Source organism: Mustela erminea, chromosome X (genome assembly GCF_009829155.1).
Source record: "Mustela erminea isolate mMusErm1 chromosome X, mMusErm1.Pri, whole genome shotgun sequence".
NCBI classification, from domain to species: domain Eukaryota; kingdom Metazoa; phylum Chordata; class Mammalia; order Carnivora; family Mustelidae; genus Mustela; species Mustela erminea.
Window position 1 is genome coordinate 84,925,379 of NC_045635.1, and position 26,245 is coordinate 84,951,623.

Sequence of the window (26,245 nt, forward strand, 5' to 3'; positions counted from 1 at the left end):
TTTTATGTCTGATATTTTTTGTATTGTATATTTTGAAGCAATGTTAGTAGGAGGATACAGACTTACAATTTTAGTACCTTCCTATAAGATTGACAGTTTAATCATCATAAAATATATATCTCTATAATCATATCAAAAAATGGGCAGAAGATATGAACAGACACGTCTCCAATGAAGACATACAAATGGCTATCAGACACATGAAAAAATGTTCATCATCACTAGCCCTCAGGGAGATTCAAATTAAAACCACATTGAGGTATCACCTTACACCAGTTAGAATGGCCAAAATTAGCAAGACAGGAAACAACATGTGTTGGAGGGGATGTGGAGAAAGGGGAACCCTCTTCCACTGTTGGTGGGAATGCAGGTTGGTGCAGCCACTTTGGAGAACACTGTGGAGATTCCTCAAGAAATTAAAAATAGAGCTTCCCTATGACCCTGCAATTGCACTCCTGGGTATTTACCCCAAAGATACAGATGTCATGAAAAGAAGGGCCATCTGTACCCCAATGTTTATAGCAGCAATGGCCATGGTCGCCAAACTGTGGAAAGAACCAAGATGCCCTTCAACGGACGAATGGATAAGGAAGATGTTGTCCATATACACTATGGAGTATTATGCCTTCATCAGAAAGGATGAATACCCAACTTTTGTAGCAACATGTATGGGACTGGAAGAGATTATGTTGAGTGAAATAAGTCAAGCAGAGAGAGTCAATTATCATATGGTTTCACTTATTTGTGGAGCATAACAAATAGCATGGAGAACAAGGGGAGTTAGAGAGGAGAAGGGAGTTGGGGGAAATTGGAAGGGGAGGTGAACCATGAAAGACTATGGACTCTGAAAAACAATCTGAGGGGTTTGAAGCAGCGGGGGGTGGGAGATTGGAGGAATCAGGTTGTGGGTATTAGAGAGGGCACGGATTGCATGGAACACTGGGTGTGGTGCAAAAGTAATGAATACTGTTATGCTGAAAATAAATAAATAAATAAATAAATATTGATTGATTGATTAATTTAAAAAATATATATATATCTCTAGTAAAATTTTTGGCTTATGGCTTACTTTGACTTTCAGTCTTTCTGTGTCCTTAAATTCATGTTGTGTCTCTTTAAGCAGCATTTGATTTATTACTTCTATTAAGTGTGATTTGAAGTGTTTAGTCTGTTTATATTCACTCTGATTATTGATCTGTGTGTATGTCTTTCATATTACTATTTGTTTTCTATCTGACCCTCCTATCTAGGTTCCTACTGATTAAACTGGACTACAAAGCCTTAATAAAGGCTACTTGTGGATCCCCTTAAACTTGTGTTCAAAATTAAATGCACATATGTGCGTAGGGATGGATGAATCCATTTATTCAAGGTGTATGTATATGCTAAGGAGAGAGTCTATAGTTCTCATTAGTTTAGGAAGGGAGTTTATGATATAAAAATAGTGAGGGTCACACAGCTAGTAAGAGGCAGTGTGTGGATTTTGTTCCAATGCCTGGACTCTTACCAAGTATCCTGAGGCTATCATGGGTAAATTTTTTTATATCCTTACTGATATTTTTCTGACTGTACAATTAGTTACCAAGAAACTTCTGTTATTCTTTCTCACTATGATTGTGGATTTTTCTACTCTTCCTTTTATTTTGGTTTTTATTTTTGCTTTATGTCTTTAGGTGCATATAAATTAGGTATCATAATACAATCCTGGTGTATTGGTCTTTTTTTCTTTATTAAATATCCTTTTTTATAAATCCCCATTGCCTTAAATTCTATCTTGGTTGATATTTAAAAAGCAACAATAGCTTTTTTATAGACACAGTTTGCATAATATACCTTTTTAAATTAAGTTTTTAATCCCAATATTGTTAACATACAGTGTTACATTAGTTTCAGGTGTACACTGTAGTGAATCAACAATTCTATACATTACTCACTGCTCATAATGATAAGTGTACTCTTTAATCCTCTTCACCTATTTCACCCGTCCTCCTGCCCACCTTCCCTCTGGTAACCATCAGTTTGTTCTCTATAGTTAAGAGCCTATTTCTTGACAGGTATCATATGATTGGTTTGTCTCTCTCTTTTTTCCTTTGTTCGTTTTGTTTCTTAAATTCCACATATGAGTGAAATCATATGGTATTTGTCTTTCTCTGACTGACTGACTTTGGGTAGCATTGTACTCTCTGGATCCATCTATGTCCTTGCAAATGGCATTATGTCATTATTTTCTATGGCTGAGTAATATTCCATTATATACATATACCTCATCTTCTTTATCCATTCATCAGTCAATAGCATTTGGACTATTTCCATAATTCGGCTATTGTAGATAATGCTTCTATATGCTTTGGGGTGCATGTATCCCCTTGAATTAGCATTTTTGTATTCTTTGGGTACATACCTAGTAGTACAACTGCTGGATCATAGAGTAGTTCTATTTTTAACTTTCTCAGGAAACTCCATACCGTTTTCCGGAGTGGCTACGCCAGCTTGCATTCCTACCAACAGTACAAGAGGCTTCCCTTTCCCTTTCATCATGTCCTCACCAATATCTGTTCTTCCTTGTATTGTTGATTTTATCCATTCTAACAGGTGTGAAGTGATCCTTCATTGTGGCTTTGATTCTCATTTCCCTGATGATAAGTGATGTTGAATATCTTTTGATTTGTCTGTGGGTCCCTCGATGTCTTCTTTGGGGAAATTTCTATTCATGTTTTCTCCCCATTTTCTAATTTGATTGTTCATTTTTAGGGTATTGAGTTGTAGAAACTCTTTTTTTAAATTATTTGACAGAGAGAGAGAGAGCGAGAAAGGGAACACAAGCAGGGCGAATGAGAAAGGGAGAAGCGGCTTCCCACAGATCAGGAAGCCTGAGCGGGGCTCGATCCCAGGACCCTGGGATCATGACCTGAGCAGAAGGCAGATGCTTAACAAATGAGCCACCCAGATACCCCTAGAAGTTCTTTATATCATTTGTATACTAAGTCTTTATTACATATGTCATTTGCAAATATCATCTCCCATTCTGTAGGTCGGCTTTTAGTTTTGATGTTTACTTCACTGTGCAGAAGCATCTTATTTTGATGAAGTCCCAATGTTTATTTTTGCTTTTGTTTTCCTTGCCTCAGGAAATATATCTAGAAAGAAGTTGTTCTGTCCAATATCAAAGAGGTTACTGCCTTTGTTTTCCTCTAGGGTTTTGATGGTTTCCTGTGTCACATTTGCATATATACATTTTTTATTTATTTTTGTGTATGGCATAAGAAAGTGGAAAGTTGTTCAATTTTACAACTCTTCTTTTGCATGTAGCTTTTCTTTTGCATGTAGCTGTCCATTTTTCCTAATACCATTTGTTAATGAGACTGTCTTTTTCCGTTGCATATTCTTCCTCCTTTGTCAAAGATTAATTGACCATATCATTGTGCCTTTAGTTCTGGGTTTTCTGTTCTGTTCTATTGATCAATGTGTCTATTTTTTGCCAGTACCATACTGTTTTGATCAGTACAGCTTTGTGACATAACTTGAAGTCTGGAATTGTGATGCCTCCAGCTTTGCTTTTCTTTTTCAAGATAACTTTGTCTATTCAGGGTACTTTTTGGTTCCATACAAATTTTAGGATTGTTTGTTGGTGTTGGTATGTTGATAGGGATTGTGATAAATATGTAAATTGTTTTGGGTGGTATAGATAGTTTAACATTTGTTCTTCCTTCTTCCAATCCATGAGCATGGAGTGCCTTTCCATTCCTTTGGGTCTTTTTCAATTTCTTTCATCAGTGTTTTATAGTTTTCAGAATACAGTTCTTTCACCTCTTTGGTTAAGTTTATTACTAGGTATCTTATTGTTTTTGGTGCAATTGTAAATGGGATTGATTCCATTAATTTCTCTTTCTGCTGCTTCATTATTAGTGTGTGGAAATGCAACAGATTTCTGTACATTGATTTTATATCCTGCAGCTTTACTGAATCTGTTGGTAAGTTCTAGCAGTTTTTGATGGAGCCTTTTGGGTTTTCTATATAGAGTATCATGTCGTCTGGAAATAATGGAAGTTTTACTTCTTCCTTGCTGATTTGGATGCCTTTTATTTCTCGTTATATTCTGATTACTGTGGCTAGGACTTCCAGCACTATGTTAAAAAGAACAGCGATGAGAGTGGACATCCCTGTCTTGTTCCTGACTGTAGAGGAAAAGCTCTCAGTTTTTGCCCATTGAGGTTGATATTAGCTGTGGGTTTTTCATATATCGCCTTTTTTATGTTGAGGTATACTCCCTCTAAACCTACTTTGTTGAGGGTTACTTCATGAATAGATGTTGTACTTTGTCAAATGCTTTTTCTGCATTATGAATATTGTTATTATTACCATTGTTTTCTGCATATTCTGAACTAATATGATGACATATAGTCAGAATTGTTTTAATTGCAATACGATTGGAACTGTAGAAAAAAATAAAATATAAGAACCTGACATTGACGTACATACAACAAAAATTTTGCCTTCAATTACACATCCATTCCAAATATCACCAGTGGTGAGTTTCTTTAGGTCTTATTTGTATGCACACTTCTCTATATATTTATACACCTAACTTTTTTGATTATTAGATTGCAGCATCAGCAACATATACCATTGATTCAGAAACACTTTTTTGAGAAAATAATAAAACCATCACATATAATCTACATACATATTTTATTATGTTTTATAATATGAAAAATGTTGAATGATTTTTTTTAAACAGATACTAACAATAGAATAAGACAGTTTAGGTCATGTGATATATGCATTGCTAGGATCTCTGACATTTTGAGGTATTTCCTTGCAGTCTTTTTCTAGGCATATTTGTACTTACCATAGACTAAATGTGTCCCCCTGCCAAATTAATATGTTGAAAGTTAATCCCCACCTTGGTAGTAATTAGGGTTGGGCCTTTGGGAAGTGATTAGGTCCTGAGGGTGGACCTCTTGTGAATGGGATTAGTGCCCCTATAAAGGAGACCTCTGCATGCTCCCTTGCTCTTTATGTGATATGGAAAGCAAGGAGACTTGAAACATGAAATGGACCCTCTCCAGACGTCAAATCAAGATGCCAGGGCCTTATCTTGGACTTCCCAGCATCCAGTACTATGAGAAATAATTTTCTATTATTTAAGCCACCCAGTCTATGGCACTTTTGTTATTGCACCCCAAACAGACTAAGTCAATACTCAATATAATTGTATTTCTACTGCACTACCATGGTTCTCCAGTGTTAGTCCACATTAGATTCTCTCAGAGAAGCATGATAATAATGTATGTTTTGGGGCCCAGTTAGAAGTGTGTTTAAATCATGGAATATAGGAAGGGGTGCTAAAGTCTACATTGTTAGCGAAAGAGAGAAAATTCTAAAGCAGGCAGTCTATGTGACACATTTAATTTGCAAATCAAATTAAATTTTATTCATGTTTTAATTTGGCATGCCATCCAGACCCTACTAGGCTCCTTAGGAAATATAAGTTGGCCTCTAGAGAAATAAAATTACTTACTTGCTGTTCTTTAGTTAAGAGTTAGAACTGCCTCAAGGACAAGGATCCCCACAGAGTCATAATGTGCATAGTGAACATTTATTCAACATTTACAATGTGTCAAACATTACAATAGGCACTAGGAATATAAGGCTGATTAAGAAACTCTACTTGCTAAGAATGACACAATTTTGCAGAGGATTAATTGATAACATTTTTATGGATTTTTTAATCTTATAAAATATTTTAAACTCCTTCATGTAGGGACAAGATCAGGTTTTGGTGGTATTACTCTGCTTTGATGTAAGAAGGTGAAAATGCCTGGAATTTATATACTTCATGTATGCCTGTTGCCCTAGTGGGTGGATCTGCCCAGAAGTCAACTGTGGCAAGAACGTGGGAGGCATAAAAAACCAATTTTGTGTTATTCTTGAAATTTCCACTACTAAAATATATAGAAAACCAACATAGTCTTTATTATAATTAAGATAATAAATGACTGGCTCCAATTGTTTAAGCTATCATTTTATTTTATTCATCATTTACTTTATTAATGAAGTCTCATATTCATGTGTTGACCCAACACTCTCCATCCAAATGGAATCATGTCTGAGTCTCTGGAGAGCAGAGGACTCATAAGTAAAACAGAAAAGGCCTATTTTTACTAAGATCTTGACTAAGATGTTCAATTACTGAGGCACATTTTTGTGGTACCCACCTTCATAAGTGTGACAATGATCTCATAGAAATCAGTGGGGTTTTGTCACCTTGAAGACCCCAACATCAACCACTGTCAGCATATGGAAAAAGATGAAGGAGAGGTGACAGTAGAGTCTAGAAGACATGGCAGAATCCAGGGAAGGGTGGCACCCACTTTTCAGCTACCTGAACTTATTCCTGGACACAGGTTAGATATCTCTCAGCCCTCCATGAGTATCTCTGGGGTTTACAGTTCTGAAAAGGCAAGCACATGGGGTAGGGTCTAAGTCAACACAGTTCACACATTCAGTACCACATCTGATTTACTCAGCAGCTCTAGGAGGCAAATAGTATTCCCTTTTCCGTCACGGCCAGCGCAACAAATCGACCAGGAAAACGTGAGGGTTAAGAGGATGGTGAAAAGAATTAAGAGACAAAGAGATGGGGGCAGGAGGAGCACTGAGGAGGATGTCCAACAGTACGGATTTTATTCCACATCTTACAATCATTTATAAGGCAAACCACAATAGGAGGAGTAATACATGGGTACCTAGTCAGATGCCCGCAAGTTTTTATAACAAGTTTACATCAACTTACAAGCAAACCTCTTGATGCCAGGTAGTTTCAGCTAAAGACATTAGCAAGACAATCAACCAGGGAGTGGGTTGTGGGAGGTACAGGAACAACAAGGACCAACTAAGAATTCATGACCCTGACCACATTGTTCCCTTTTGTAGGGAGAGTGTGTGGGAAGTCACATAGGGGAGCGCACCACACATAGCACAGACCCTTTCTCAGTGTTACTCAACTTTCCCGTCCTTAACCTTGTCAAGGTGTCCAGACTTTGAAGGAGACACAAGTCAGGGCCTGGTTTGATCCTTGACTCCAGCCATGCCGTAGCCTCCAACCATGCCGTAGCCTCCAACACTTTTCACAGGTGACAAGAGTGAACCTTTAAAGTTATGGTAATAAGTACTGGAGTTATAATGCTAAGTAAATTCTAAAAAAAAGTAACTTGAAATGCACTTTTTACATTCTTTCAACAAGTTTATATTAAATGGCACTAAAAAAGCTGATTGACACATTACTTTAACTTTTTTAATTATATTTAAGGATACGAGTAATATATACAAATCCTTGGAAAGTATGAAAGACAAAAAATTTTAAACCATCTATAAGTATGACATATAAAGATAAACAGCCCCATTTTAGTAGATACATTTAAGACTGTTCATATATATAATACATAATTAAAAAATAAGTAGTTGGGGCACCTGGGTGGCTCAGTGGGTTAAAGCCTCTGCTTTCAGCTCGGGTCATGATCCCAGGGTCTTGGGATCGAGCCCCACATCGGGCTCTCTGCTCGGCAGGGAGCCTGCTTCCTCCTCTCTCTCTGCCTGCCTCTCTGCCTGCTTGTGGTCTCTATCTGTCAAATAAATAAATAAAAAATAAATAAATAAATAAAAATAAAAAATAAGTAGCAATAAAGTTACACATTGCTCTGTAACTTTTTCATTTTAAAATCCATAATGAGGGACACCTGGGTGGCTCAGTCGTTAAGTGGCTGCCTTTGGCTCAGGTCTTGATCTGATTGAGCTCCCCTTTGGGCTCCCTGCTCTGCGGGAGGCCTGCCTCTCCCTCTCCCTCTGCTTGTGTTTCCTCTCTTTCTGTGTCTCTCTCTGGCAAGTAAATAAATAAAATCTTAAATAAAATAAAATCATACACCTGAAACAAATGTAATATTGTGTGTCACCTATACTCAAATAAATAAGTATTGACCATCTTTCTATTCAAATGTGTGAAACACCTCTGCTGACTTGATTTATTCGGAATGCAATATTCAAATAGGAGTTGGCAATACTAAAAGCTCTGAAGTAATTGAATCAGCAAAATTATATCAAGAAAAGGTGAAAGGGGGCGCCTGGGTGGCTCAGTGGGTTAAAGCCTCTGCCTTCTGCTCAGGTCGTGATCCTAGGGTCCTGGGATCAAGCCCCACATTGGGCTCTCTGCTCCGTGGGGAGCCTGCTTCCTCCTCTCTCTCTCTGCCTGCCTCTCTGCCTACTTGTGATCTCTGTCTGTCAAACAAATAAATAAAATAATTTTAAAAAAGAAAGAAAGAAAAGGTGAAGAAACAGAAAGCCATACTTGAAAAGTAGTAACTCCAGAGTAAACCTTAGTTTTTAAAGCATAAAGAAAAACTCATCATGGTGGTGATGCTGAGAGTAATTTCATTAAGGCCATGTGGACTCTACCTTAACTTTATTTACCTGAGTTTAACTCTCTCATCCCTTCCGTGAACCATTCCATGTCATCTACATCTACCATGTTGATGTTATTGACACAACAATTGGGCACTCCTCTTCTAAAACCCGGGGAAAGTGGAGCCCAACTCCATTATTGCCTTCAGGCTCTTTGTCTTCATTCCCTCTCATGGGGGCGGGGGGGGGGGTGGGGTCTTCCTTTCCATTCTGCAGAGAGACCTGTTTCTCCTCCTTTTTCCCTTTTCTTTCCTGGAGGACGTTTTCCATGTTGAAATCCCTCCCCGGACCCGCCCGCTTATTTTCTTTAGACTCCATTACTACTAGGAGACAAAAGGCAAACGAAAGGACTGAATGCTTGGTGGAAAGATTAGGACCCAGGACAGGGGCCCTACTATGTGCCTTTCAATGTTCCGATATCAGGAAGGATTTGTTTTGTTTTGTTTTCAATTCTATTTTTCCCACCTGAGAGGACTCTTGCGCCCTCTAGTGGACATCCAGTCACAGCCCCTCCTCCACTCACCCCTCTCCCAGCTCGCTCCTCTTTTCCTCCCTCCTCTGAAGCTCACCATCTTTCCTGTAGATACCTTCCCCAGGACTTACTGCATTCACCAAAAGGGAAGACCCGGAGGGGAGCCCTAGAAAGGGTGTGTTTCCCATCTCCACCACTGTTCCTCGCACCGACCCGAGCCTATCCTTGTAGTCTCCTTCCCCTTTCACGTACGCATTCTTGCTGGGAGGCATGCAGCCCTGACCCGCTGACCCGCAGAGGAACGGGGTGGGAGGATCCCTGGCAACTGCATACAAGAGCTCGCTGCAGACCTTCCACTCGCCCCTCACCTCCCAGCACCTTGTGTCCCAGTTTTGTCACTTTTTATATTACTTCTTTCTCCAAAGCCACCCTCTGCCTCCAGTATTCCTGGTCTTTTAAATACCCACAATGGTGGAAGAGGGTATATACTTAAAACAGAACTTTTACCTTCTGTGTCTCTCTGTTGCCTTCTGCTCTGATTCATTTCCACCCCTCTATTACCAAAATGTTTTGCACCAAAAGGGCATGGGACACAGGGAGCGGGGCTTGTGTAAGTTGAAGGCTTTCCAGAGTGTACCCGTGTATCCATATTCATACACTGCTTGCCCCCAGGACAACCCACAGTGGACTTTGGGTAAGTAGGGGGTGTCAAGAACGAAGGCTATGTCAATTAGTGGTTCTGCCTTCAGCTGCCAGCCATCCTGGTGCCAGAGTTAGTCCAGTCAGCTCAAGCCAGAACACAAATCCAGGGCGTTCCTGGACAATTGTTTTGCCCCCTTTCATTGACTTGAAGTTTTTCCTCCTCTGCAACAGGAGTCTTTACTCAGGATACAAAGCAAGAAAGGGACTTGGGCCCAGATAGACTCCAGTCATGTGACAGCCACGTCACAGTGGGGTATAGACTTCCAGTCCTCCCTTCCACTCAGGCAGGGCAGTGGGAAAACTTCATCCCCTCCTTCTCCTGTCACACTGGATCTGGAATGTCTCTTTTTCCACTTTGGCATTTCAGGAGGCCAGGTAGAGTCTTTGGCTTTCTCTAATCATCAGCAAGAGGCAGCGTTTTCTCTTGAGTCACTGTCCATTTGCAATTCTTGTGGAATTAGCCCTTTCCTCATTTCCCCTGCCCCCCAACCGGTTCCTTCTCATGGTGTCCTCTCACCCTTGTCGTTATTTTTCTCCTGAGGCCCTTGCTTGCACCTAAATGGACATAAAGTTAGGTATCAGGAAAGGAGGCTGGGAGTGGAAAGTGGAACATTAACCTTTCTTCCGTGTACTTTTCTGTTCCATTTTTTAAAATTTAAAATTCTTTGGTTTTTTACATTATAGAAATACAATACTTACATTTTAGTCTCCTTCCCCTTTCACGTACGCATTCTTGCTGGGAGGCATGCAGCCCTGACCCGCTGACCCGCAGAGGAACGGGGTGGGAGGATCCCTGGGTGGGGGAGAGAATGAGTATCCCAAGATTTCTCTTTTCGCAGGAGTACCTTGTTATTTGAGTAAATTAACTTATAACCAATAGAAAATATTTTGCATCAGCTACAAATGAAAGAGCTAATTGTTCATAATGTTTAAGACAGTATGACTCTTTGGGGAGAAAAGTAATTTAGAATTAAAAAAATAAATTTGGGGGGTGCCTGGGTGGCTCAGTGGGTTAAAGCCTCTGCCTTCGGCTCAGGTCATGATCCCAGGGTCCTGGGATCGAGCCCCACAGCGGGCTCTCTGCTCAGCAGGGAGCCTGCTTCCTCCTCTCTCTCCCTCTGCCTGCCTCTCGGCCTACTTGTGATCTCTCTGTCAAATAAATAAATAAAATTTTTAAAAAATAATTTTAAAAAATAATTTTTTTATTAAATAGGAAATCCTTCATAACTTGGTCATGTTTGTATTTGTCAATTAGAAAATGTTCTAATAATGCTTCCTAAATATTTTTTTTGAAAATACAGACTAATTAGTTTGACAATTTTAAACCTAAATTTTTCAAAAACAAATCAACATTGTACATGTTCAGTAAATTAATGTCTATAGAGCTTAAGTGTCTTTTTTTGTCCTGTTTTAGAGAAATGATCTAATGTTTCCACTTTTGAGAAGCTTTTTTAAAATGTTTTATTTGTTTATTTGAGAGAGAGAGTGAGTGAGAGAGAGCACAAGCAGGGGGAGCAGCAGAATCAGGCTTCCTCCTTAGCAGAGAGCCTGATGCAGGGCTCCATCCCAAGATCCTTAGATCATGACCCAATCTGAAGGCAGACACTTAACAGACTGAGCCACCCAGGCGTCCCCCATTCACTGACTGTATCAATTAACCTAGACCAAGTGTTCTCAACCCAGGAAGTCTATGGATGGCTTAAAATTCTAAATAAGTTTGTGCATGTTTAGGGCTAGTGAGGTACATGAAATTTTGTGGGGAAATTGTTGTACCATAGGAACCTGAGAAAGCCTAATACATGAGCAGGGTGGCATTATGAGGAAGCTGAAACTATGAGGTAGAGCCAAGACACAGAAAGGGGAAAGGGATGTTAGAGGAAGGGGGAATGAGACAGCTGAGCCAAGTTAATGGCAGAGCACTATAGTGTGCTGGTTCTGGCGCCTAGAGGTCCACTAGAAACTGTTTGTTTTCAGATTCCCTTAACATCATAGTGCTATTTACTGCCCCATAAATACTTACCATGGATCCTGCTTCAGCTGAGCTAGCCTAAGTATCTATTCCTTACAACCAATGAGACGAACTGAAACAATAGTTTTCTGTAATAAAATGTTCTTTAAAAAACTCAACAGAATAACAGTAGTTATCACTACCTGAAAACTGGTGAAAAGACATCAAAAAGTTATTGACCAAAGAAGACATCTATGTGGAGAACCAAGTATAAGTTTGGTTCTAGTGGTCAAAATATACAAATGAAAACTTCATTCTTATTCACCTGTCAAACTGAGGAATTTTTAAAAAAATCATACTAGCTATTTTATGTGAGGTTATGCATATGGACTCTCAGTACACTTGTAAATTGGTTAAATTAACTTGTAGGCCCTTTCGCAATATACATTTAAAATTCGTAAGATTTTTCAAACTTTTAGACGTAGCAATTTCAATTTTTGAAATTTTTCCTTAGGGAGTAACTATGATTTTGTGCAAAGATTTCAGTGATGGCTTGGCTTATGATAGAAAAAAAATGTAGAGGAAACCTAAATATTAAGCAGCAGAGAATTGACTTAATTACTGTTAATTTTAACATGATGAAATACAGTAAGAACAAGTTGAGTTATCTTAAAAATGTGTATTTCATTGTTTTGTGTGTGTAATCCAGATAAACAAATGAATTTAGAAAATATTTAAGAATTATTGACATAAAATTAAAAAAATCCACATTATCATAAAACTTATATACTGATAAGATTAAATACTTTGTTATGATTTTTCCCCCACTAACATTGCAACTTATGTTAATATGCTATGAAGTAGGGATCTAAATATTTCATAGGTAAATTTGACTAGGTAGGATTTCACTGACTTATGCTGACTTTAGAATCCAGCCAGCTGCAACTTCATTGCACTAACATATCCAATCTGGGATGATAATTGAGAAGAAAAGTCTGGAAGAGACCTGTGGATTTGGGTTGACAATACCTAGTAAGCACCTAATTAATATTTACTGATAATGAGGGAATAAGATATATGTTTGAGAGTCATCAGATAAATGAAATTGAGTGTAGATTTTTGAGGGTTTTCCTCCAAATGTATTTTTGAATATAGCTAAGATAATTTTATACACATTGTTTTATAGCCTGCTTTTAAATAATAATATTTATTGTGTTTATTTGTAAAAGTAAAAAATTTTCATTGGAAAAAAAGTCGGGGAACTATAGATAAATGCTATTTGTCAAGCAGAGCCAAAAATAAAATATTTTCTTTTTCTATTCATGTGTATTTCTAAAAGAATTGAGTTCCAGGAGGGTGGGCAGTGCCTGGGTGGCTCAGTCAGTTAAGCGTCTGACTCTTGATCTCATCCCAGGCCTTGATCTCAGGGTTGTGAGTTCAAGCCCTGTGCTGGGCTCCACACTGGGCATGGAACCTACTTAAAAAAAGAAAAAAGAATTGAATTGGCGAACTGGTAACTAAAACTATTTTATAATCTGCTTAAAATATATTATTGCTGGGTGCCTGGGTGGCTCAGTCATTAGTGGCTGCCTTCAGCTCAGGTCATGATCCCAGGGTCCTCGGATCTAGCCCCAAATCAGGCTGTCTGCTCAGCAGGAGGCCTGCTTCTCCTTCTCCCACTCCCCCTGCTTATGTTCCCTCTCTCATTTTGTGTCTCTCTCTCAAATAAATAAATAAAATCTTTTTAAAAAACTTTTCAAAATATATTATTGCTAACAATATTACTCTTTCTGGCAAAACACTATCTTAGGAAGAAAGGTTTCTCACCAGGTAAAATTTAGGGAAGAGATTCCTCCCTTTCCTATGTATGACTAGTGTTACAGCTTGACTATCTCAAACTTAGATTGGAGAAGGCATAGTCAGAAAAATAAGAAGAGTCTCATTTTAATGTATATTACTCACAAACAAGTCAAGAGAACCAAATATGAAGAATTCAACCATTGCAAGGGCCTTAAAAAGGTAGTGGAGCTCTTATATCAGATCCTACTCCACTACAGAAGAAGTATATATGTGAAATATGTGCTATGAAATAAGATTGCACTGTTTACAGACTACTCTTTATTATAGAAGTTACACACCCCCACTGAGAAAATGTAAAAGAATCCACAAAGAAGTATATAAAAAGAGAGCACAAATCACCCATAAGCCCACCAATCATCCAATCGTACCCACTTTTAATATTTTGGTGTATATTGTTCCATAATATTTGCTATGCATACATACATATAAGTAGCTACACACATATTACTTTTTAAAATTAGAACCTCTGCAAGTTATATTTTGTAACCTGCCTTTTTCACACACCAATATATTATAAAAACACTTCCATTTCAATAAACTATGGTTGACAAGGTATTTTATTTCTTCTGCATGTTTACAAAGGTTTCTCTAATTTTTCTGAATATTATTAATTAATACATGACTATTAAAGAGAAAATTTAAATATATAAACACAACACTTAGAAAGTAAAAGTTGCCTTTATATTAAATGTTCATTCTCAAATATATCCTGTGGGAATAGTTCAGTGTATATTCATTCGCATTTCTACTATGATATAGAAACACAATAAGACCCCACAATAAGATGGCATTGGATATAATATGGTGGGTGATGGGGTATGGGGAAAGGCAGAAATGGAAGGATGACATTTAAGCACCAGTATAGAGTAAACAACTGTTACAAGGTGGCCTCAGAACTCAGTGGAGTCCCTGAGGGATTTGGATTTTGCACCCAGCTAACCAAGAGGCTCACATCATTCATTCATATCTTAATAACACAACCTGAAATTTTATAGGAATTAATTTTGTGGACTATAAGTATGTTATGGTGCAATTTAATTATATGCTCATATTTTATTTATTTATATATTCATTTTTAAAAGAGGATTTTATTTGTTTTTTTGACAGACAGAGATCACAAGTAGGCAGAAAGGCAGGCAGAGAGAGAGAGAGAGAGAGAGAGAGAAGCAGGCTCCTCGTTGAGCAGAGAGCCCGATGTGGGGCTCGATCCCAGGACCCTGAGATCATGACCTGAGCCAAAGGCAGAGGCTTAACCCACTGAGCCACCCAGGCGCCCCTATATGCTTGTATTTTAAATGCTCCCAAATAAATATATGTATGTGGTGACAGAAATGCAGTTCTAGATATCTTAACTTTCAATTTGTCTTTGTTTATATATATGTATGCACAATATAATGGTTACTTTCCATTTCTAATTGGTACATACCATTGGTGTAGTTTGAATTGTTTTAACAGAATCCATGACGTTTGCCTTCTTTATCCCCTATCAAAATAATCTGGGAAAATATTTGGCTCATGAGAATGTGCACACACGTGTGTAAATGTGCACGTGCACATGCTTGGGTACATATCTGCTATTGCCTAGAACAATTCTCTCTCTGTGTTCCTTCATTGCTGCTTTTCAGTTGGGGCTTCTCTTTGTTTATCCAAGTCCAAGTCAAAGGACTGATGCTAGGAATTCAGATCTATGGACTTTGGTGTGGCAAATCATTGTGAGTACCATTAAATATTTTCTTAGGATGGGTACCTAAAAATGGCTTTATAGGCTCAAGAGAATGCGTATTTCAAATACTTAGCAATTGCTTAACTAACTCCTGTCCAGAAAGGTTGACCAATTCAGATTCCATGACCTGGAAATTGGTGAGAAAATCCTTGGGGTTAAGTGCAGAACATGTCAGAAAGTCCTTACACTGACCCTGCTTTCAGATGATAGCCACTGGCAATAGAATTAAACCCCCCTAAGGAGGAGCAAAAGGACTTCTACCCAGCAAGGCAGCAAGAGACAGGCTAGGGTGATGATAAGACCACAAGGCCTAGGTTCAGTCCGACTGGTATTCTTTCCTGCCCACCCTCCATCTAGGTCCTGCCCACCCTCTGAGGCTCAGGTCAAGTTTTTTTTTTTGTTTGTTTGTTTGGTTGGTTTTTTTCATATTGTTTTTGTTTTTGTTTTTGTTTTCCCTGCTTGAAGCTTTCTCTGACTATTTTGGGCTAACTGGTCATTGACTTCTCTGAGTTCCTGTTGGCCTGGCCATCCACTCTTTCCTTTAGATTTCTTGAAATAGCCTTGTGTGAAGGAGACTTTTCAGCTATCTCATTGATTCTACCTTTAGTGTGAACCCACAGGGAATGTGACCCACTCTCAGGATAGACTTAGAGAAGAGGCACAAGTGGGACTTGGATTTGGGCTCCAGGTCCTTTGGGCAGGATATTCTAGGGTCTTAGGTATCTAGAGTGTGGTCTAGAAGGAAATAAATGAGGGCTCCAGGTAAAAACATCTTGCCCCACTGACTCTTCACTAACCTGGGGAAGAAGCCATCCAGAAGAGGGTCAGATGCTGACCCTCTAAAAGTGGGCCCTTGGGCTGAGGCCTTTTCTGCTCAGATATAAGGAGACAATGCCTTTGGGCATATTGTTTTAATTCTTTGTTTAGAATAAGAAATGTGTGTATATGTATACATAATGGAAATGAATTATATAAAATAGAAATGAAAATATTTTCCTTGTGGTTGGTTGGTTTGAGAATATAAAATGAGATAATGGCAGTAAAGCATCTTTCACTTTTCAGGACATTCTAAGGATTTCTGGAACTATTTTCTTCAAGCTAAAGGAAAGCAGCTATTCAGGATGTTTCAGTTTTCCTACGGACAATATATTGAAATGTTTTACCAATCACAAGCTTCTTTCTAAAATTCTGAGAGCTTGCCTGTGCTCTCCTGTTTGGTAGGTAAGTCCAGTGCAGGGAGAGTGACTTAGTAAGGGTCACACAATCTAGGTCTGGCACTGGGACTAACATCTGTCACACCGGTATTCTGTTTGGCAGGTCCGAACCATTTTATCTTGGGTTTTCTGTTACTCAAATACACACTCTTCCCAGAAGTTAGAGAAAATGTGACAGAAGGGCAAGTGAAATAAAAACAACATGGAGTTAAGGTTTTTTTCTTTCTACAAAATCTGTTGAGCTCTTTATTCTGCCTCACAAAGGGGCACTCTAACTGATACAAAACAAAAATACATGTATGTCTCCTGTTATCTTTTAAATGTTGCCTCTGAGAACTATGTAATTTGTATTGGCAAATTTGTGAATTTGAAAAGACTGAAGTGAGGCTGAAAGGTAATCTGTATCTGTTGAAGATAATATGAGCCAGGTATCATTTAGAATTCCCAAAATTCAGTTCTATGAGGTGTACCCTTATTATGTCCTTTCACATGAGGAAACTTGGGATCCTAATGTGTATTTGACAGCTGACGATTCTGCAGGCAGTGCAGCTGCCTAGGAAATACTGCCATCAGGACTTGGAAGTGAAACATATTTTGTTTTTTAAAAAGTTTTATATCGGGGTGCCTGGGTAGCTCAGAGGGTTAAGCCTCTGCCTTCATTCAGCTCAGGTCATGGTCCCAGGGACCTGGGATGGAAACCCACATCAGGCTCTGTGCTCAAGGGGAGCCTGCTTCTTCCTCTCCCTCTGCCTGCCATTTCCTGGTTGTGCTCCACTGTCAAATAAATAAATAAAATCTTAAAAAAAAGTTTTGTATCATTTTCCCCAAATGAAATCCCAGTATAATTATAATAATAGCTTGCAGTTTTATTTTTTATTTATTTTTAATTTTTTTTAAAGAAATAGCTTGCACTTTTAGAACCCTTACAACAGGCCAGGGAACTATTCTCGGAACTGTACATGTGTTAAGTCATTTAACTAAAGTAATTTTGCTTTTGTCTTTTCTGACTATAACAAAAATGTTACTCTTGTTTAAGAAAAGAACGTACAAGTATTGAGAATAAAGTGAAAACTAAATTTAAAAATGTCACTCCTGTCCCAGGCTCCTTTTTTAATTTTTTTTTTAACACACCCCGCTGCCAAACCGACCCTGTTCCACAACAGCCAGGAACCAGACTACAGATGAAATGGAGTCTAGGGGAGGGGCGATGGATGTAGGAGTTCTGTCCTGAGAGCTGAAGGCACCGAAGTGACAATTCTTAAAAGAAATAGAAAAGTTTAGTAGCTCCAGAAAAAAAGATGCAGCCCCTCCCTAGTAGTCACAGAAAGACGAATAACATTTTGCCCTCCGGGATAGGCAACAATAACAAAGAATGACAAGTCAGATGTATGGGGGGTGGTATAGGCGGGCCCACTTCTGCCGCGCTTTTGGTGGGAGTGGAGATTGGGGACCAGAGCTCACCGGTGACGTACAATTCACGTGACCAGGAGTCGACGTGTGCAGAAGTCCTGCTAGTCTGGTCCTTGTTCCCGTCTGGGTACCAGATTTCCTTTAGCAGTGCAGACGGTGGAGCCTGACGCCAGGGAAAAGAGGAGCCAACTTCTCGGAATTTTGCAGGTTGGTGTCAAAATAGGTACTGCTTGGGGATTTCTAGGGTGGGAGTGGCCTAGCGCAGAAACTTGTGAGGGAACCCTGGTCAAAACCATCCCTCCACCGCCCTCCTCCAAGTCTGCAGGGAATGATGACCCCTGGGAAAGGGACTAGGAGTCCCGGGAGAAGAACAAGGAGACCTGTGATTGTTTAAAAAATAATCATCCTCTGCCACTTCAGACCGCTTTCCCAAGACCTACCCTCCCCCGCCAACCCGCGCCTCAGTCTTAAAGATAGTTTGGAAATAATCTGTTTGTCCTACTCCCTGTCTGATGGGAAATTCGAGCTAACTTACACTGTGGGGCGAGGAGAGAAGTGGGAGAAACAGAAAGTGGGGAAGTTTTCATAACCAAATACCTTAATAAGGAAAAAGGTACGAGGTGCGGGTGGGCCCACCAAGCGCTCGCCCCTCCCCCACCCTCCCCCCTTACTCCAACCCTCCCTCTACCCCTAGCGTTTCCCGTTTGTCCGCAGGTCTGCAGGTCTGTCGTTCCGAGCACTACACAAGGCTAGAAAAGGGGAGGAAGAAACCGATCGGATCAGTACAGGTAGGTGAGGGGAATATTTTAAAGACCCTTGAGGTGGAGTGGGGCGAGAGTGGGACAGAGGTTGTGGGCTCCACTGTTCTACCCCACCCCCACCCCATCCCCACCCCGCGCCTGTTCTCCCTACCCATTCGGTTCTAGGAGGATCTTGCGTTTTGCCTTGTGCGAAGAAACTTGTTGGGGAGGGCCTTGAAAAGGGCTGGAGGGAGGGAGGAGAGAGAGGTAAGGAGGTGGAACGTGGAGGTTAGAACCTCAGGCTCAGGGAAGCCCTGATTGCTAATTAAGTCTCCCAAGTGGAAGATATTTAATGATAGCTCTGAATCGAAGAAAGTAAATGATGAGAGACTTCTGTCCAGAGCACTGGTTCATTCACCAAGCCTTTGACTTAACGGTCACCTTGCTTTCTAGAAGTAATTGCATTCAAAGAGGAATAAAGCAGGAGAAAAGAAAGGAAGAGGAAAGGAAAGAAGGAAGAAAGAGAAACTCACAAGATGAAACCCTGTCAAAAAATTGAAGGAAAACCAGAAAATGAGAGTGAACCAAAGCTTGAGGAAGAGCCAAAGCCTGAGGAAAAGCCAGAGGAGGAAGAAGAGCCCCAGGAGGAGGAAAAAACAGAAGGAACTTTTAGAGAGAGGCTGATTCAGTCTCTCCAGGAATTTAAAGAAGATATACACAACAGGCATTTAAGCAAGGAAGATATGTTTAGAGAAGTGAATGAAATAGATGAGATAAGGAGAGTAAGAAACAAACTTATAGTCATGCGTTGGAAGGTTAACCGAAATCATCCTTATCCCTATTTAATGTAGTTTGCCTTGGTTTTAATTTTTTCTGATATTAACATTGTCATATAGCTTTCTTTTGATTTGCATTTTCCTGATATACCTTTGTCCATCTTTCTACTTTTAACTTGTTGCTATTAGTGATTTTAGATGTATCTCTTGTTAATCTGCATCTCATTGTTTATCATATTTTGAACCAATATACAAGTCTCTATTTTAGGAGAGCTTTACTCATTTGTACAAAAAGAGGTTCCTAACAGGATATAAAATGAAAAAAAGGTTACTTGGTAATATGTAAATGTCACATTTTTGAAAGGAAGACTACATCTGTATATTACATATGTGCACAGAAAAAAATTGTGAAGGATGAAAGACAAAAAGTATAGTCAGTGGTAGGATTATGAGTAATTTTTTATCCTGCTTATTTGTATTTTTCCTTATTCCTAGAATGTACACACATTATTGCTAAAATAATAAAAGTTTTATAACAAAAAAGAAGTGATCTTCAGGACTCAATCAATTTATTTCTAAAGATACTGGGGCACTTAATATATGTGGACAGAATTTTAGAAGCAAACGTGAACTCCAGGTTACCACTAGACCACTACTTAGATAGAAGAATAAATTTTTTCTATCTTTTCTCATCCATAAAATAGAGATAATAATCTCTAAGGGATCATGTGAGGACCAAATAAGGTAATGACTGTGTGCTCTATTTTAACAGGTTATTTCCCCCATCTGCCCAGGTAGGATCCCAACTGCCAAGGGCTTTTTATCAGCTATTTGGAACGATGGATAAAGCAGTTCTTACCCGAGCTTAAGAATAAATCCAGACAGGGGCGCCTGGGTGGCTCAGTGGGTTAAGCCTCTGCATTCGGCTCAGGTCACGATCCCAGGGTCCTGGGACTGAGGCCCACATCAGGCTCTTTGCTCAGCGGGGAACCTGCTTCCCCTTCTGTCTCTGTCTGCCTCTCTGCCTACTTGTGATCTCTCTCAATGTCAAATAAATAAATAAAATCTTAAAAAAAAAATCCAGGCAGCTGTTAGGTGGGTGCCCCATTGTTTCTTTCCTGTGGTGCCTGCTCCACCTCCCTTTCTTCTCCCCTTGTTACTATCATGTATATTGGGTAGTTTGTCCCCTTCATCCAGGCCCCTACCTATCTGCTCATGATGTTCTGGATTTCTCAAATAGTGAAGCCCAGTTGGGTGAATCCTCAGACTGACCTATGACCTACAGAAGTGGGAAGAATGTCCATTTTTTCAGTTTAGATAGATAGTTATGAAGGGCAACTTGGGCCATGATATCTTAAAGATATCTCGACAGTGAGGAATTTTAGCCACAAGCCTGAACTTCCCCCATAAGACTGACATGATGGGTCAATTTGGGGATTGGACCAGAAGGCAAATTTGAGTAACAGACATTATGCTTTAGTCAGAATTGCTTCACTTTGAGCCTAAAGATTATGGTTTTATCTTCTGATGATTTCCTTAGGGTGAGTGATCTCTCCCAGATGACTGGTGGCAGCCCTCTTTGCCAGTTCCACAGATGCCTCTAGACCTGTGTAAATTTTAAAGGGAGGTTCAAGTCAGATTTGGGGATACTGCCCTCCTTGCTTGGAAATGCAAAAGTGCTATTGAAGCCTAAATCTGTATATGTATCTACCTATACATATCAATGGCTCATAGTTTTTTCAGTTGTGTGTTATTTTATTTTTCCTCTGATACTCTTTCTGGGTCAATTCATGACTCCAGACTATTCTTCAAGGCTGCAACAGCCTGATGGATGCTGGTCGGGCTGGATTCTGACTGGAATGAGATAAGCTTGCAGCAGCTCAATGCCAGTTGACAAGACAGGGTGAATCCACCCCCCTGCACCCCGTGCTCAGAGGGGCAGTGCTCAAGTAGTATGTGTAAAGGCTCATCCAAGTTACATTTCTCTTTGGTTTCTCTGCTCTAGCCTGCAGCAGGCACCAGACTCTCTGAGGCTGGTGGCCAAATTGTCCTGGACACACTTAACCTGGAGGATGACAACTGTCCCTGTAGTAGGTCAGAGCACTAGACTTAGTTTCTCCCTTTTTTCCTTCACAAGGGGGCTTGATGAGAATTTTTTATGGGAGAGAAGGTAAGACCTCAAAGTGGACTAACTAAAAACATTGGTTGAGATAGTCTCTCCCTGCCACAACTCCTGTGTATGCAGTCAGTTTGGGATTTAATCAGAGGGCTTGATGGTGGGTGGGGATGATTTTAGAGAGTACCCAAAAATATTGTGATATTCATGTGTTTATTTGAATGTGAATAAATGGTCTGTTGCAGGCAAATGATGATAGTATAGATATAGCACAGTATAAAGTTCCCTTCTCAAAAAAGTATTCAAATTAAGTCACCAAGTCAATTTGAAGACAGACATGAAGTAAAACACAATACTAAGAGCACAGGCAGTACACAGACAGCAAAAATCCTAGTGGGAAACATTGCACTAACATAACTGATTTAGGGGTAATACCTGGAACTTGTCAAGAATTAGGTGATCTGGGGTGCCTGGGTGGCTCAGTGGGTTAAAGCCTCTGCCTTCAGCTCAGGTCATGATCTCGGGGTCCTGGGATCAAACCCTGCATGGGACTTTCTGCTCAACGGGGAGCCTGCTTCCTCCTCTCTCTCTGCCCATCTCTCTGCCTACTTGTGATCTCTGACTGTCAAATAAATAAACAAAATCTTAAAAAAAAAAGAATTAGGTGATCTGAGATTTTACCCTACATAAACTCAACAAGTTAACCTCCTATTGTTTAATGGACACTGGCAGAAGACATTAGAATCCTGGGTCAGAGACAAAGGACATTATTACTCATGGCAAGAGTCATAGCCAGAGCTTCATGTTGGTTTGTATTATTTCTCCATGATCCTCAAATCCTATGGGGTGACACAGGCCGTTTTATGGATGTCTGCACATGTAGGGCATCGTGTAACAGGAAAGAAACCCTGTGCTTGGAGAATTCATTGCTTTTATTGTAAACAGAAGCAAGCCTGCTCTGTATCCAGGAAAGATGTTACCTCATTTATCAAAGTTAATTGTGGCAAACACAACTCTGAGACATGGCCTGCCTGCATAAAGATTGGTCAGGGTCTTACATTCTTTGTATATGCAATAAAAATGTGCAGGGATGATCAAGATCCAAGGTGGATTGACTTCCAGTAACAGTTTTCTCTGTGCAATAAATCCTAATGTGAATGGTAAGCCTTTCTTAACAGCACAAATTTGGATTTATAATTCCAAGTTTAAAAAGTAGATAATGCATTATATGGTTGAGTGTAAACAGGGCATTTGTAACTTTCCAACTTTTACTTAATACATAGGATTTTGAACGAATTCTAATAAACTTAAAAGAAAACTAAGAAACTAAAAGTAAATCGTCTATGAAGAACTTTAAAGTTACAATAAGACATAGCTACCATGATAAACAAAATAAAAGGAGCAAGATGATTTATCATGATGCTAATGATGGAGTAATCCTTTGCAAAATTTTACACTGAGAAACTTACAGGAAGAGTGTGTGTTTGAAAATTAGCCTCAGATCACATACACACATAGTCACCACACCTCTATGAAAGGAAAAGGCAAAAGCCAAGAGAAAAGCTGATCTGTTCCCTCTACAAGGAAAGTTCAATGTAGGGTTATGGTTGATGGAGGGTGGGGCCTCTCATAACAGTGTCCAAAAGCAGTTATTTGATGCTCTGACACCAGTGTTTTGCAAGAGCCTTAGCAAAAACAGCTGAACCATTGGATGGATAATTTAATTGGGTATGGAGCATCTTTTTGTGTGCTTATTGGCCGTTTTTACATTTTACTTTGAGAAATGTCTATTCAAATATGTTGCCTGTACCCCCATCAATATTTTCAGTATAGTGTGGGTAAGGAATCTTTAAAGGAATAAGGTAGATCCATACGTACTACACATTAACCAGCCATGATTAAAAGACAAATGAAAGACAAGAGGTATAGTATAAAAATATATACACACAAATACATACCCATCCCCACAAATAATTAAATAATAAATTCCCTTTAGCTCACTAAAGAAAATGATCATGTCTTTTTAAGTGGCATTTTGATATCTCACCATACCTCCTGCTATCTGATTGTTTAAGAAATAAATATTTAAAAAATGTTTTCCTAATGGATAATTCTATTATCCTTGCTTTGTAACTGTCAAAATATTTTCTTGAACTTACAGAGTCCTTTTTCCCTTCAATGAACTTTTAGTCCTTTTTCAGGTATTGTATCATTAGCCTACTGTTTTTTCTCTTCTAAGATTTTATTTAAATTCAAGTTAGTTAACATAGAGTTTAGTATTGGTTTCAGGAGTAGAATTTAGCGACTCATCACTTCCATGTAATAACAAGTGCTTATCACAAGTGCCCTCCTTAATGCCCATCAGCCATTAAACCATCCCCCCACATACCTCCCTCTAGCAACCCCCACATACCTCCCATCCAGCAACCTTGTTTTTTATCTATATTTAAGAGTCTCTTTAAAAAAATATTTATTTGAGGGACGCCTAAGTGGCTCAGTTGGTTAAGCCACTGCCTTTGGCTCAGGTCATGATCCCAGGGTCCTGGGATCAAGTCCCACATCAGGATCCTTGCCCAGTGGGGAGCCTGCTTCTCTCTCTGCCTCTGTCTGCCACTCTGCCTGCTTGTGCTCTCTCTCTCTCTCTCTCTGACAAATAAATAAACTCTTAAAAAAATACTTCAAAAAAATATTTATTTGAGAGAGAGAGAGAGAGTGCGAGCGAGCAGGGGGAGGAACAGAGTCAGAGGGAGTGGGATTCTCCAGCAGACTCTGCACTAAGCACTGACCCAGACTTGGGTATCAGTTCCAGGGCCTTGAGATCATGACCTGAGCTGAAATCAAGAGTCAGACACTTAACTAATTGAGCCACCCAGGCTCCCTTTATTTAAGAGTCTCTTATGCTTTGCCTACCTCTCTGTTTTTATCTCATTTTTCCTTCCCTTCCCCTATGTCCATCTGTTTTGTCTCTTAAATTCCACATATGAGTGAAATCATATGGTATTTGTCTTTCTCTGACTGAATTTCCATGTCATTGCAAATGACAAGGTTTCATTCTTTTTGATGGCTGAGTAATAGTCCATTGTATACATACACCACATCTTCTTTATTCATTCATCAGTCGATGGACATCTGGGCTCCTTCCAAAATTTGATTATTTTTGATAGGGCTTCTATAAACATTGGGGTCCTTCAAATTAGAATTTTTGTATCCTTTGGACAAATATGTAGTAGTGTAATTCCTGGGTCATAGGGTAGTTCTATGTTTAACTTTCAGAGGAAACTCCATACTGTTTTCCAGAGTGATTGCACCAGTTGTTAGCCCACTATTTAATAAAAAAGGAAAGTGAAACTAAGAGAAATTAAGTGTCTGGGTCAAGGCAACCCAGGTATTAAACGAAATGCCTGCCTAAGGTCAAAGCTCTTGCTTTTAATCTCTACTCTGCAACAGTTGATATTTACTAAATAGTAACAACAATAACAACATCGTTCTTAAAGAATTCCCTTTGTTTCTTCAAAGCTCCATGCCCTTTTGGGTCCTGATCTTGGTTCCCACAGTTCCCCCTGACTGAAACATTCTCTTAATCACTCTTCACACACTTAGCGTGAATAACCCCTACTCATCTACCTCAGGGATGTTACTTCTTCTTCTTCTTCTTTTTTTAAAGATTTTTTATTTATTTATTTGACAGACAGAGATCACAAGTAGGCAGAGAGGCAGGCAGAGAGCGAGGAGAAAGCAGGCTCGCTATGGAGCAGAGAGCTCGATGAGGGACTCATTCCCAGGATCCTGGGATCATGACCTGAGCCGAAGGCAGAGGCTTTTAACCCACTGAGACACCCAGGTGCCCCTGTTACTTCTTTTTTTAAAAAACAACTTTATTGAGATATAAATCACATACCATACAATTTACCAACTTAAAATGTGCAATTCAGTTATTTTTATTCTCTTCAGTTATTTGCAACTGTCACCATAGTTAATTTTAGAACATTTTCAAGTCAAAACCAACACCATATCCTTAGCTATGCCCCATCCTCCATGCCTCCAGGCCTCCAGGTCTAAGCAAACACTAATATTTCTGTCTCTACAGATTTTCCTCTCTTGGACATTTCATAAGAGTGTGTTCATATAAAATGTAGTATTTTGTGATTGGCTTCTTCACTTAGCTTATGTTTTCAAGGTTCATCAATTGCGTAACAAGTAGGTCTTCTTTCTTTTTATGGCTAAACAATATTCTATTGAATGGATATGACACATTTTGTTTATCCATTAATCCATTGATAGATATTGGGGCTGTTGCCATCTTTTGCTTATTATGAATAGTGCTACTATGAACAGGTTTTGTAAAGACACATGTTCTTATTTCTCTTGGGTAGGTATCTAGGAATTGAATTACTATTGAGTCATACAGTAACTCTATGCCTAATTGTTTCAGAAACCGCCATACTGTTTTCCAAACTGGTTGAACATTTGACATTCCAATCAGCAGTGTGTAAGGGTTCCAGTTTCCCCATATCCTTAACAACACTTTTTATTATCTGACTTTTTGATTCTAGCCATTTTAACAGAGATGAAATGGTATCTCAGTGTGGTTTTTATCTGCATTTCCCTATTGACTAATGATGTTGAATATCTCTTCCTGTATTTATTAGCCATTTGTATATCTTACTTGGAGAAATGTCTATTCAAATCTTTTACCCACTTTTAAGTTGGGCTATCTGCCTCTTTATTATAGAGCTGTAAGTTTTTATTTATTCTGGGTACAGGCTCCTTATCAGATATATGATTTGTACATATTTTCTCCCATTCTGTGAGTTGTCTTTTCACATT

The 26,245-nt window shown here is 39.2% G+C and overlaps 1 protein-coding gene across 4 annotated transcripts in view; it reads left to right on the plus strand.

The window, feature by feature from the left end:
- Window positions 1–19,852, plus strand: part of TCEAL9 (transcription elongation factor A like 9) — a 44,544-nt gene extending 24,692 nt beyond the window's left edge. Inside the window, exons 4-8 of one of the 4 annotated variants that reach the window (XM_032331161.1) lie at window positions 15,065–15,151; window positions 16,225–16,379; window positions 17,864–17,993; window positions 18,501–18,574; window positions 18,980–19,852. In XM_032331161.1, coding sequence (XP_032187052.1) covers window positions 19,063–19,377 — 315 coding nt within the window. In that variant the 5' untranslated portion in view covers window positions 15,065–15,151; window positions 16,225–16,379; window positions 17,864–17,993; window positions 18,501–18,574; window positions 18,980–19,062 and the 3' untranslated portion in view covers window positions 19,378–19,852. The remainder of the gene's footprint in view (window positions 1–15,064; window positions 15,152–16,224; window positions 16,380–17,863; window positions 17,994–18,500; window positions 18,575–18,979) is intronic. The other 3 variants (XM_032331164.1, XM_032331162.1, XM_032331163.1) reach the window with 3 other exon arrangements.
- Window positions 19,853–26,245: the final 6,393 nt, after the last annotated feature.